At 35.4% G+C, this 13,798-nt stretch overlaps 3 protein-coding genes across 3 annotated transcripts; all 3 read left to right on the forward strand.

The window, feature by feature from the left end:
• The first annotated feature begins 2,102 nt into the window (after window positions 1–2,102).
• Window positions 2,103–5,265, forward strand: LOC111392650. The gene is made up of 4 exons (XM_023018027.1): window positions 2,103–2,310; window positions 4,353–4,467; window positions 4,579–4,668; window positions 4,863–5,265. Exons 1-4 carry the CDS (start codon window positions 2,243–2,245, stop codon window positions 5,061–5,063), a joined length of 474 nt encoding a protein of 157 aa, XP_022873795.1. The 5' UTR covers window positions 2,103–2,242; the 3' UTR covers window positions 5,064–5,265.
• A 386-nt stretch (window positions 5,266–5,651) lies between these two features.
• LOC111392649 (1-aminocyclopropane-1-carboxylate oxidase homolog 1-like) lies at window positions 5,652–7,799 on the forward strand. The gene is made up of 3 exons (XM_023018026.1): window positions 5,652–6,272; window positions 6,797–7,118; window positions 7,399–7,799. Exons 1-3 carry the CDS (start codon window positions 5,779–5,781, stop codon window positions 7,648–7,650), a joined length of 1,068 nt encoding a protein of 355 aa, XP_022873794.1. The 5' UTR covers window positions 5,652–5,778; the 3' UTR covers window positions 7,651–7,799.
• A 3,381-nt stretch (window positions 7,800–11,180) lies between these two features.
• On the forward strand, window positions 11,181–11,924 carry LOC111392642. The gene has a single exon (XM_023018019.1). It carries the CDS (start codon window positions 11,181–11,183, stop codon window positions 11,922–11,924), a length of 744 nt encoding a protein of 247 aa, XP_022873787.1.
• Window positions 11,925–13,798: the final 1,874 nt, after the last annotated feature.

Here is a 13,798-nt window from a genome sequence, read left to right on the forward strand (position 1 = left end):
AATGTACTCATTTAAACCAGATCTGTTGATTAATGAAAACCTAATGATAAGAAACATGACCCCCATTTAATGTAGATTAAAATAAGATTTAAACATTTCTTAAAAAAATTGATGAAATGTATGGTTGAAAATCATGGTTAAAATTAATTGTTGAATTTGTTTTCAAATTAAAATCAAATTTTAATTTATACCCAATAGGGACACGATAAAGGAAGATGAGAATATAAGTCCCTCATTGAGCCCTATTCTACAAAATTTATTTTTTCTTAAACTCATTTTCAGTTATACATTTTTTCGATAAAATAATTTTACATGTAAAACTAAATTTTTTAAAACTTTTAATCATATATTCACTAAAAAAATATTATTATAATACGTATGTTTTCTTCAAAAAAAGGGTGCTCAAACTCATGTAAATATTGCGTTCAACTATACCCTTGTTTGAACTCTATTTTTGCATCAAAATGTATTTTATTGAAAAATATATAGTTAAAAAATAAAAAAAAATTTAGAATTTCGTGTAAAATTATTTTATAAAAAATATATGATTCAAAATGAGCATTGCAAAAATGAGTTTTTTAAAAATTGAATGCCAAACATAGACCTGTCAGATAGGAAGCTTGTGAGAGTATTGTGATTGGTTGATTAGGCGTGTTTCTTGTGCCGCGTGTCAATTCAAAAGCGATTTATCAATCAATGTCGAGCGCCTGTAAAAGTTTGATCATTAAACAAACTTGCCGCGTTTACGCGTTCAACTTTAAATAATATGAGCAGCACAGTGTACAACTCCTTGACGAATATAAAAAAGGTTGAACCCCAACCTTAGGGACCCCCATCGACTCTGCTCTGGGCCATCGTGGAGGAGGTAAATCGCAGGATGTGTCTCCCAGAAGCCAAGGTGGAGAGCATATGAATAGGCCAAGGCTGTTAACCCATATGGTAACTCCCGCTTGCAACAAAGTCAATTCCACCTTGCGGGGAATCGAACTCTGCATACTGCCGCGCTGAGCCCTATCATTACTTATTCACCAATTAAATGGCGTGTCATGTCATTGACACTTATACTTAGATTATCATTTCCATATATATAAAGTTTGTTTGAGAGTGATTTTTTTCCCCAAAAAATTATTTTTTTGATTGTCATTTCACTATTCCAATCGTCATATTTAACTTTTTCTCTCATAGATAACGGTTAAAATCAATTCTCAAAATCATTTCTAAACAGGCTCATATATATAATTGAAATATTTATTTATTTTTTTGGAATACAATTGAAATATTTCTTACACCTTCACAAAAATTTACAAAAAACAGTGATAGAAGTAGATACTTTGGTTTTATTTATTTTTATTTTTTTTCCTTAAGGCATTCATGTTTCCATGTCAAAAAGTTTTCAAGCTAACTATAAATCCTTCAACTTTTAAATTCTCGATTTAAGATTTTATAGAAATATTCGAACAAGTAAGATTTTCTTTTTCTCTTTTTATTTGTTATATTTATTCTGCGCATAAAGTTATTATCATTGCTCATGAGACTTCAAGAACTCTTTTGTACAATTCGACTCGTATTTCTTCAAATATTATTACGCGGCTCTCAAAAATAAAACATCCTTATATTTGAACTTCATATTCTCGTAGTTGATATTAAAAATTCACTCTTATTTTGTGCTTCTTTGATCTTACCTTCAAGGGTAATTCAACACTTCTAAAGCAAAATGTACAATCATAATTCCACCTTCAAACCAAAAATTACTCCACCAAAAGTCAAAATTAACTTAAAATCCAGCCCCCAGGCCATATCTCCCAGTGGCAAAGGGGAGGGCAGATAGGGCTCAACGCGGCAGTGTGCAGAGTTCGATTCCCCGCAAGGTGGAATTGACTTTGTTGCAAGCGGGAGTTACCATATGGGTTAACAGCCTTGGCCTATCCATGTGCTCTCCACCCTGGCTCCTGAGAGGTACATCCTGGGATTTACCTCCTCCATGATGGCCCAGGACAGGGTCGGTGGGGGCCCTTAAGGTTGGGGTTCAACCTTTTTTTTTTTTTAACTTAAAATCCCAAAATAATCTTTTTTTTTGCTCAAGTATAAATACCCCACTCATTCTTTGCTCAATTGTAAAGCCTCTAGTTTATCTCGCCCAATTGAATCTCTGTCTTTTTATATTCCTCAAATCTAGACTGAGTAACAGACTCTGTTTAGAGAGAGAGAGGGAGAGAGATTTCGGGGCCCTGTCCGTGCAACAATGGCTTTCATATCATTTCTCGGTCGAGTGCTCTTCGTCTCTGTCTTCATTCTCTCGGCTTACCAAGAGTAAGAATATCGTTTTCTCTAACTCGGATCTGCGTTTTTGTGAGACGTTTGGATATTTTCTTGTTTATATATATGAAAATGTTTGGATCTTTGGGTTTTTGTTGTTTACGTGTATCTTTGTGAAGTAAATGTGAGTTTGGATTTGTCGACTGTTTGAGTAGGAGAGTTGAAGTTTCCTATTGTGTAAAATTGGATCTAATTTACGACTGCTCTCTAGATTTGGTTTTGTTGAACTTTGAAAATTGAAACAGTTTCTTTTGCTTCTTGCAGTAATAATTTCGGATTATTGTGAAGTATGCGTAAAGTTTGAACTGTGTTATTGTGTGAAATTGGATCTAAAAGGGTTCTGGAATGTTTTTGTTGCTAATCACGTAACATTAAAGACTGCACTTGAGGTTTAGTTTTCATTGATTTAACTGAATTGTTTCCTTTCACGCAATAAAAAGATACTTCAGTGATGAGATTAAGGGCTGATGCTGTTGGTTTCAGTTGAAATTTCCATTTTGCTCTTATATTTGTTTAGTAATTATAAATTTTACCTACTTTTTATATATATTTTTTACATGAAAACGTGTGATATAAATTTGACCTGTGTGAGGATCTAATTGATAAATAATTGCCAGTGTGGGGGTATAATTGTGATTGCACAAAGTGCTGCATTTCAGTTCCGTTGATATATGTTTCAGTAACTATGCCATTGTAAAGATGAATCAGAATATCTGATATTTCTGACTATTGTAGGAGTTGTATTATTTTGGATCTTTACTGTAGCAGTGTGGATCTTGAGCTACTTAAATTTTTTGTAGATTTATCCTGTTCTGAATAAATTGAATGTATTTCAATCATGCATTGTAATTGCAAGGACTATAAAACTAGACAAATAGGTTAAGGAGACTGGGAATAAAAATTGGAGAACTTCTCTACTATACTTAAATGAGCACTTTGGGTACAATTAATTTTAATGTATCTGGATGGTATAGTCTCTGAATCCCCAAGTGTTACAAAAAATTCAAGGTTGGAGATCCAAGTACCACGTAATATATCTGATCCAAGTGTTCATTTAAGTATAGAATGGGAACCTTTTTGGTGCAGTTTTCCTAAAAGTTATCTATATTTTTATATTGTGCTTTAAGTTGTAAGATTTGGTATACAATTCACATAGGATTGTTTTCTTTAATGTCTTTTAGTTTATATAAAAATGGGATGTTTTTTCATTCATTTTTTGAGTTACTCATGCCCCACTTATCAAGAGTAATGCTCTCCAGTAGATATATACATTACGTTTTGCCTTCTGTTTGATATCTTTTGGGACTCCTAAGTTTTGTTATCTTGTGTTCAGTATATGGAACGAAAAAAGCAGTTCTTTTCCTTACCTTTCCGGATTGCCTGTTGATAATATTCAGTTTGGATATTCTTTTTTATTAACTAATGCAGTTAGGCATTTTAAGGGTGGAGAAGGTTGGTAATTGTTGGGTTAAATTGCTTGCTATTATAAGTCTATGCTTCTTTTGGTGAGGGATTATTAAATTGTTGATTAACATAATAACTTTGGCAAATTACTTGAAGTCTAAATAAATAATAACTTGGATGCGATAATGTAAACATTTAGAGTGGTTACTTGATCATGGGATACATCCACTGTTCTCTTGGTGTAATATTTTAAGGTTCCGGGAGTAATACCAAATTTACACATGCTTAATTCATATATGCATTAATGCAAACTTGTGCTAGGTCCTTCAATCTAGTTCTACTCATGAGCTTGTTTAAGTTGACCAGTTTTAAGGTTCCGGGAGTAATACCAAATTTACACGTTTCATATATGCATTAATGAAAATTTGTGCTAGGTCCTTCAATCTAGTTCTACTCATGAGCTTGTTTAAGTTGACTAGTTACCTTTTGTGGTGATTTGTAATTTTATTTGTAAATGACGTGAAGAAGGTTCTGCATCTGGACCTCTGGATCTATGTACTGACATAACATCTATGTGGAATACTGAACATATTTTGCTTCTTCCATTTTAATCTGTATGTTTCCATTGGCAGGTACAATGATTTCGGTGTTGATGGTGGGCCAGCGGCAAAGTCTTTGAGGCCGAAGTTCAACGTTTTCTCAAAGCATGTCACAACCCACACTGGATTTGTGGTGCCACATGTTGAAGTAAGTACTTCTTTCATTATTTTTATTTCATTTTATGTAGGAAGTCAACTTGGTTGCAGTGTCAAGCCTTGGAAGATACAATTTCAGTAACTTGAATATTCTCATTCTCAGATGAAACACTTGATTTTGGGTTCCATCATAATGAAGGGGCTCGGAAGCCTGCTGTTCATCTTTGGAAGCTCGCTTGGAGCTGTCATCCTGGTACACCTAAAGCTTATTTTCTTAGCTTATAAGTTACTTTTTTGCCAAACATGTCTTTTAAAGTCTTTTGAAATTTATTACAAAATCTTACTTTTTAAAAGTTTAGCTGAACAAGCTGTTAGTCCCTGTTTTCTTTATTCACTACTATGTCGACTGGGCCATTGTAAGAAACAGTTCTCTTGCCTCCTGCACAGCTTCTGCACCAGTTAATTTCCGCACCCATCTTGTATGACTTCTACAACTACGATGCTGACAAGAAAGAATTCGCCCAACTCTTTGTCAAGTTTAGCCAGACTCTGGCATTGTTCGGGGCACTGCTGTTTTTCGTTGGCATGAAGAACTCAATGCCGAGGAGATCTCCAAAGAAGAAGGCCCCTAAATCAAAGACAAACTAAGAGGACGCGGACAAGTTCATTTTTGGTTAATACACTGCTAGTTTTTGTTAGATTGTACCATTTGCATTACGACGGTTGCTTCATTTTCGTCTGTCTTCTTTGTTACTCTTTCGCATACGCTTGTTTCCTTTTGGATATTTTGCAAATTTTCGGTTATTATTCGGAAATTAATCATAGACGAGACTTAGATTGGAATTAATTCTCTTATTTTTGTTTTGATTTACGTGCTTTTGTTTGGAAATTAGTGAGCTATGCTTCTGCCAGACTGCACTTTGTAGAGTTAAGATCTGTCGTTCAATTTTGTTGCCCATCTAATTAATTCTTGACACACCATTAATTTAGTGGTAAAATTAATGAGGGTAAAATTGATATAACACGTTAATTATTGATCACATGTCAAGAATTAATTGGATGGATAGGAAAATTTGACAAGTAAATCATACCATCAGCATCATAATCTGTCTCATCCTTCAATTTGCACTTGGACTCTTTCTAAAATAATCTCGCTCTTAAGGAGGCCTGGAAAAATAATGGAGGGCGGCTGCAAAAATCAATAAGCTTGAATCTTGACCGCCCATTTCAATAACTAAATATGGCCACAATCACTATCATCTTAAAAGTCAACTGTTGCGTCTAAGTTCAATAAAACTATCTTAATATGTAGAAAGTGTAAGCATGTTTGATAAATCAACTACTTCTGATTAAAGAAAAGGAAATGGAGGTTGCCGGATATGATCGTGCACGAGTTTTAAAAGCTTTCGACGATGCTAAAACCGGTGTCAAGGGACTTGTTGATGCTGGAGTCGAAAAAATCCCTCAAATTTTCGTTACGCCCCCGGATATTGTTGCACAGACAGGTGATACAAACAGGGAAGATTTTAGTATTCCTGTAATAGATCTCGAATGTAGTGAAAAGGATTCCATTGTGGAGAAGATCAGGCATGCTTCAGAAACTTGGGGATTTTTTCAGGTGGTTAATCATGGAATTCCAGTTAGTGTACTGGACGAGATGGTTTGTGGCGTACGCAGGTTTTTTGAACAAGATACTGAAGTTAAGAAACAATTCTATACGCGCGATGTTACGAGAAAAATTGTGTATAATAGCAACTTTGATTTGTATAGTTCACCTGCAGCTAATTGGAGGGACACATTTTTCTGCTTTATGGCTCCAAATCCTCCGAAACCAGAAGAATTGCCAGATGCATGCAGGTTTGTAATGAAAATTAGGCAAAAACGTCGTTAATGTGCAGCGTAACTTCTCTGATTTTCTTGGGGTTAGGGATTAAGACTGGTATTTTGAGAGAAATATTAAGCAAAACGAATCACACAGCCACAAACACATAGATTTACAGTGGGCTCACCGGAGTTAGTCCACCTGAGCCGAAGTTCATTTTTTGAAGGAAAAGTAAGACTGGAATAGAGATCTCACATCCACAGAAAATGCCCCCCTACATAATTTTTTATATAGGAATATTGAGTCAATAATTGAAGGGATCATTAGTGTATTGTATGATTAAGCTCATATAATCAACACTTTGAATTTTCGTTCTTTCCAATTCTACTTTTTCTCTTCAACTGATAAAAGCATTTTCAATCCATTCAACTGAATGCTATGTTTATTGAAATCACGTAGCTAATATAATACTGCAGAGAAGTCTGTCCCAGAGAAAAAATAGTACTTCTTATTCGATGTCGACCATTTCATGTGTAACTTCACCATCTATGATATGCAGAGACATACAAATTGAATATTCAAAACTCATATTGAGCTTGGGGTTTCGACTATTTGGTCTACTTTCCGAGGCTCTTGGACTTGATCGTAGCCACCTGATGGATATGGACTGCGCAAACGGGCTTACATTTGTGTGCCATTATTATCCAGCATGTCCAGAGCCAGAATTGACCTTAGGAGCAAGCAAACATACTGATGATGGCTTTCTCACAGTGCTTTTGCAAGACCAAATTGGAGGTCTTCAGGTTTTTCTTGAAAACCAGTGGATTAATGTTCGTCCAGTGCCTGGTGCTCTTGTGGTAAATATTGGAGACCTTTTACAGGCAAGTTGATCACCCTGCACATCTTTTTACAATTTTATTTTGGACCTTCAATTTACCTATAAAATTGTAATATCACAAGGGATGTATTATCTTTTGTAGAGCTTAATCATTCTTAGATTTATATGTGTTTACCTGTTTGCGTTTCTGATTTCGTTTAATTTAATATTGCCTTCATAATTGGGAAAGGGCTTTATCACTGGCAAGATGAAATGGATTAAATGATGAACAGCATGAATTATGTCTTTGATCTAACTCTGTTTGTCATCGGATTTTCTTTCAGCTTATATCAAACGATAAATTCAGAAGTGTTGAGCATAGAGTAGTGGCGAATCGCGAAGGGCCAAGAGTATCAGTGGCATGCTTTTTCAGCACTTCTTTAGCACCATCTACCAAACTGTATGGACCAATTAAGGAGTTGATATCAGAGGATAATCCTCCAAAATACAGAGAAACAACTGTGCAGGAGTATGTATCCTACTCGTATTTTAAAGGTCTTGATGGGACGTCCCCCTTACTGCATTTCAGGATATAAATTTGGCACTTGGAATAGCATGAATGGATGATTTATACTTTACTGCTTTGAAATGTAATGTTAGATACTAAGCATAGCAGAAAACATATATTGTACTAATGACAGTGAGTTATATAATCTTTTCTTGTGGTTGGAGCCTCTTTTTTAGATCTTTTGGCTTGTGTGACTTTCATCGAGAACTATTGGCAAACTGAGTTGACTAAGTCGAACCAGTTCACTCTTTACTTGAATGACAAGATCCAATATACGTAATATTGACAGCAAAATGTCATCTTAACCTTTTTATTAGATTAGTTTGGACGTGTACTCCAGTTTTGCAAGATAGTGTTAGAAGAGGTGCTTGGCTATGTAAGATCCTGAGAAAAAATGAAATTCAGGGGCAATCTTTTCCACATTAGACACAGATTTAAACCAATCTTTACATACCAGAGTCTGTGCAAGCTTTCTCATGTTTCCTCTTAGTTGGGGCAAGTAAGGGCAGCAGGTGGTCCTAGAGGGCGTAATCGATTGGACTTGTGTGCGAAATTAGGGGCTTTGGGATTCATTAAATACTCGTTGGTTTTGAGATACTTTTAGTAATGACTTTGTACTCCTGTGAGTCTTAAGACAGTCTATAATACTATAAAAGTTTATACCTATTACAAGTGAATTTCACAATCTGAAGGCATAAAGTTCAATATATCACAGAAGACCCAGGAGAAGGGTCTGGTTCATTTACAATGTTTCTTTAAGTAGCAATATTGAGAAACCCGAAATCACTCAATAGGTGTGATCATTGGAGCTGGTGTCTTGCACGAAATCCCATATTCCATGCACAAATAAAGCATATTGAGATTGATGTTCGAGATGATCTTGATGTTCATCAAGTAATTTCTTGATCTAATTGCTGACTATCTGACCGCTGCCATCATTGGATCTTGATTTCAGTTTCTTCAGATAAACTAAACGTAGTTCATTCGCCGTTACATTTACGGAGATGTGAGAAAACCATCTTAAGCTTCAGGAGTTTCTGTCATTTTGCATTTTGCACTGATCATGTGATGCTGTGTAACCATTTTGCACTTTGTTGGTTTGCTTACTCTTATAATTTTTTTTTGGCTAATATATGTGCTTTGTAGTTATTGATTAATACTTTTCAATTCAATACAAAAAGGAACTAAGCCAGCCTTCTGCATACTGTATTACAAAACAAACGAAAAGCTTTATTCTTAATAAATTTGGAGTTGACTGCACTAATCCATTTTTTTTTCTTCACTCTGTTTGATTCATTGCTAGTTCTTCTAGGAGATCTAAAACAATAGACCATTAGCATCTACGACATGCCAGCTAGTTTTGGTTTACACCTTTCTCACTTGTTTTATTGAGATCACATCACTCTTATGAACGAGAACCTCTATAGAATTATGCAAAACACGTTTGAACTACCTAAATCATTATTTCCTAAAATTATTCTCAATCAAAGCAACCTCCACTTGTAGACCTGCCTGAAAAATTAACATAATATATGGTAATTTCTAGCTCATGATTGTAGTTCTGCCTCAATCTGCATTACGATTTCCTTCAAAGCCAAGGGTTAGCATGCCACACTGCTTGGGTGCCGTTAGGATGTGCCATGTACAAGGTGAACCCAGAAACTTTGTCCTTGAAGTCGGTTTTGCCATGATTAGCTAGTACCATGAACGTTATCTTTGTACCAAAGCGGGTATATAGGGATGGGTAGGGTGCCTTGCTTCCTCTGGCATTTTTTTATCCCTTGTGAACTTCAATAATTCTTCCTCGATTATTATCTTTATAACAAACACAGTTTAACTTTAATCTTCTATTTCTTTAGAGCCCCACGTCCTCAATGGTATCATGTAACTATTGTCAACTATGTTCCACAAGTCTTACCCTTGAAAATATGACTCCATGCACGTCTGCCATGTGGTTAGAGATGGCAATCGAGCTTGTCGACTCCGACCATCCGTGACTCGACCCCGAAAAAGCCCAAGTTGACCCAGTTCGAGACTTGGAGGCACCAGCCAAGGCTCAGGCAAGGCCAACCCATCGAGCCACAGGGGCCGGCCCATAAAAAAAAAAAAAAAAACCTCAAGTTGCTGCCAGTTTGGCAGCTAAGAGGGAGAAAAAAAATCAAATAATAATAAAAAAAAAAAACGAAAAACTAAGCCGGCTTGGCTCAGTAAGGCTCGAGATGAAAGCTCGGGCTGAACCTTAATTTTTTGGCAATGCTTTTGCTGGCTCAGCTCAGGCCAAAAAAAGTTAGCTTTAAAAAAGCTTGAGTCAAGCCAAAGCTAGGAGTTTTAGCTCGACTCATTGACACCCCTACATGTGGTGCAATTTTTAATTATTGAGGTTTTAATTCCACTTGCTACTTTTAGAACATTCATTCTGATTTTCCTAACCTCCTCGTTATTAAACAAGCTTAATAAAAGTTTCCTCTAGAATCTTCCCACTAGTAATGCTTTGTGACTTCTTTTATATTGATGTGGTCAACTTAACTCTTTCTTCTTCTTAAATCGGCTATGACTCCTTCAGGTCATGCTCTGTGTGGGCATTAGTTGAGATAAAAAGTTGTGATGGCTTATCATGTTAACTTGTCAACTACATAAACTTGCTCCCAATAAATAATTTTACAACACAACTCCCGGTTAGTGAACTTGACCACAGTCTGGGAAGGATTAGCCGATCTCACTCCGGACAAGACGGAATTTATTCGGAAGTGAAGTGAAGACATTATCCCTTTATTGTGTTTTGTCATTTAACTTGGCAAAAGATAAATCATTTCCGACTTGATTTTTCTTTCGTGTATGTAACTGAACTGAGAGCAAAAGGATTATTATTTATTTATTTATTAATGGAGATGAGTAAATGTGGGAATTGAGATGTTCTATCCGCTACTCAAGATTATATAACCTGCAAATATCGTTTCCCTAGATTTAGGGCATTTGAACAAATAAGTAATTTCGAAATTTAATTCCATTATCATTATATACTAGATGATTGTCTGGAAATTGTTACAGCCTCATAGCCGGGATTATTCACATATGTAATCTATTCTTTGGGCATTTGATGATATGATAGCCTGCACTTTTGGATTATGTATAAGCAATTTGAAAATGAATTGAAAAACATTAAGTTTTGAAATCTGATTACCGTATTTTGTTAAAGAAAAAGGCAATGGCAGTGAGGGAAGACCTGTTTGTGTTGATATTATCACTTTTGTTGTCATTTCCATTATGTATTTTTGGACATTATTGAAGGTTATTTTTGTCACCAAAGTGTAGTACCTTGTCAAGTCAAAGTATGGGTGTAATTGATAGATTAGGTGGTCTAAGGTATGGCTTAATATATCTTCATACATAAGGTCAAATATTATATAGAAAAAAGACAGCTTCTTCTTCTTTGTTCTGAGTAAAGCTAACAGTGGTATCAGAGCTCTTCAGGGTCTTTGAAGGGAGCAAAAAAAAACTGGTTGAAGGTTCAACTAATCAGTGATATCTCGAACAAGTAAATTTGAAGATTCAAGAGTGATGGCCTCAAGTGGTTTCTCAGCACTATTGCCTGTTGCATTTACAGGAGATAATTATGATTTTTGGGCTACTAAAATGAAGGCATACTTGAATGCTTATAGCTTGTGGGAGATAAGTGAAACAGGAACAGAACCTCCACCATTGAGAGCTAATCCAACCATTCCTCAGTTGAAACAGCATGGTGAGGAGGTAGCAAAAAAGTTTAAAGCTTTGTCTTGCATTCAATCCGCCGTATCTGATGCAATCTTCACCAGAATCATCACATGCGAGACAGCAAAGGAGGCCTGGGATCGGTTGCAAGAGGAGTTTAGGGGAAATGCAAGAACAAGACAAATGAAAGTGCTCAACCTAAGAAGAGAGTTTGAGAGTCTGAAGATGAAGGAGACTGAATCTGTCAAAGATTATTCTGACAGATTAATGAAGGTTGTGAATCAAATAAGACTCTCGGGAGATGAGTTAAGTGACAAGAGAATTGTGGAAAAGGTTCTTATCATCTTGCCTGAGAAGTTCGAAGCTAAAATCTCATCACTAGAGGACTCAAGGGATCTGTCTTCAACGTCTGTGGCTGAATTGGTTAATGCATTGCAAGCCACTGAACAAAGATGTCTGATGAGGCAAGAGGAACAGGTAGAAGGAGCCTTATTTGTTAAAGGAAAATTTAAGGCACAAACCAGTTATGGTGTGAAGCAAAACCAGCCTGGAAGAAGGAGACCTGGATGTTTGGAAGATAAATTGTCAAATTAGTTATATAGAGAGAGAAATTTATGATCGTGATATATTTATACGATAAATAAATGTAAGAATAAGTTTTATCTTTTTTGTCTTTTAAGAAAAAGAAAAGGTATGTTTGGAAGATAAATGGTCAAATTAGTTATATAGAGAGAGAAATTTATGATCGTGATATATTTATACGATAAATAAATGTAAGAATAAGTTTTATCTTTTTTGTCTTTTAAGAAAAAGAAAAGGTATGTTTGGAAGATAAATGGTCAAATTAGTTATATAGAGAGAGAAAGTTATGATCGTGATATATTTATACGATAAATAAATGTAAGTATAAGTTTTATGTCATTTATACGTTTTTTTTTTAAAATTCATCTTTAATTTTTATTAATTTCTTGTGTTTACATATGACAATTCTATTTTAAGTAATTTCACTAATATAATTTTCGTTTTTCTTCGACTAGCCAATTAATTTTACAGAATTTTGGGTTCTCGTCAAAGCGGGGCCTTAGGCAATTACTTACTCCACCTAAAGTCAGGGCCGCTACTGTAGAGCCTATTCAACCACCTCTAAGTTGTCTCTCTCTCTTCGATCGTAACTTTTCAGAATCTTTCTCATGATCCCTTGGTTTGGCTGGCTTTGTATCTAAAATCATTGGCAAACCAACTTAGTTTCCGAATTGACTTGATCGGTTGCTTGGCTCATTCAGTCATTGAACTTGATCGTGCCTGCCATTTAACTCTGTGTCTTCAGCATGTTTCTGATCAATTTGGGTGGTATATTAATGCATGACACAGAACATAAAGGTATAAAAGAAGAACCCAAATGAAAAATTGCTACAAATTCGATAATTGCAGACATTATCACAGGAGTCCCATCTGGTACTACATTAGTTCAAAGCCATGGAAAATTGTAATAATACAAGGCACTAGTGGACAGTATAATGATAGTTTTCACTCTTTAATATGTTAATTTGGACCATGTTGCAAAATGAATCTTCAATCGATGGATTTCGGGCTCAGATTAAACTTACCAATCAATATATCAACCAACCAAAACTTCAAACCCACAACTCGAGATCCACTTATGGTTGCATTTCTTTTTTCTCACCTACAAAGGGACACCAATATGGTGGTGATTGCAAGCCACAAAGGCAAAGATAAGACAAGAATAGGCAAGAACTAAAAGGAGGTCACAAGGGGCAGCTATGTTTTCTCTCTTCTCACAGAAGGGGGCAAATACATGACTTTTTGCAAAGGAAAGATGATATATATAGCTTTAGGTATAATTTCAATTTCGGTTAAGACACAAAGATTGGGCCAAGACACAAAGTAATGAGCCAAGATACAAGGAAGCCCTCTTATAAGTGAATTTGGGCCAAGGCAACATTAAAACCAATTAAGTTGCAATTAGAGGCATACGTTGTTTTTGGGTCAAGTATATCAATTGATTGGTTGATAAATACTTCACTCATCAACTGCGGCCTATAAAATATAATTCGACACTGTTTAATATCATTGCCCGGGATTTATTGAGTATCAAAATCCAACAATCTCCATCTTGATGCTCAATAAATCTATAAGCAATTAAAACACACAGTTAGTACTTGCATAATTAAAGTAACCAATAAAATTGAATCATAGACCTTATCTCGTATTTCCAAGTTGAAATACGTATCATACATACTCCATGTATTCACTGGGGCTAAGGTCAAGACACCCAAGTAGAACCTAAATATCCATAGTAGTCAATCAAGAGTAAGCATGCGATGATGATATATTATGGGATAACAAATATAGATATTTTCAGAAGCACGTTCACAGAGAATCACAGATTAACTTCAAGTCAATCAAACACATATTCAAACACATATGCAACAAATGCATAGATGACC

This window comes from Olea europaea, unplaced genomic scaffold (genome assembly GCF_002742605.1).
Source record: "Olea europaea var. sylvestris unplaced genomic scaffold, O_europaea_v1 scaffold956, whole genome shotgun sequence".
NCBI lineage: Eukaryota > Viridiplantae > Streptophyta > Magnoliopsida > Lamiales > Oleaceae > Olea > Olea europaea.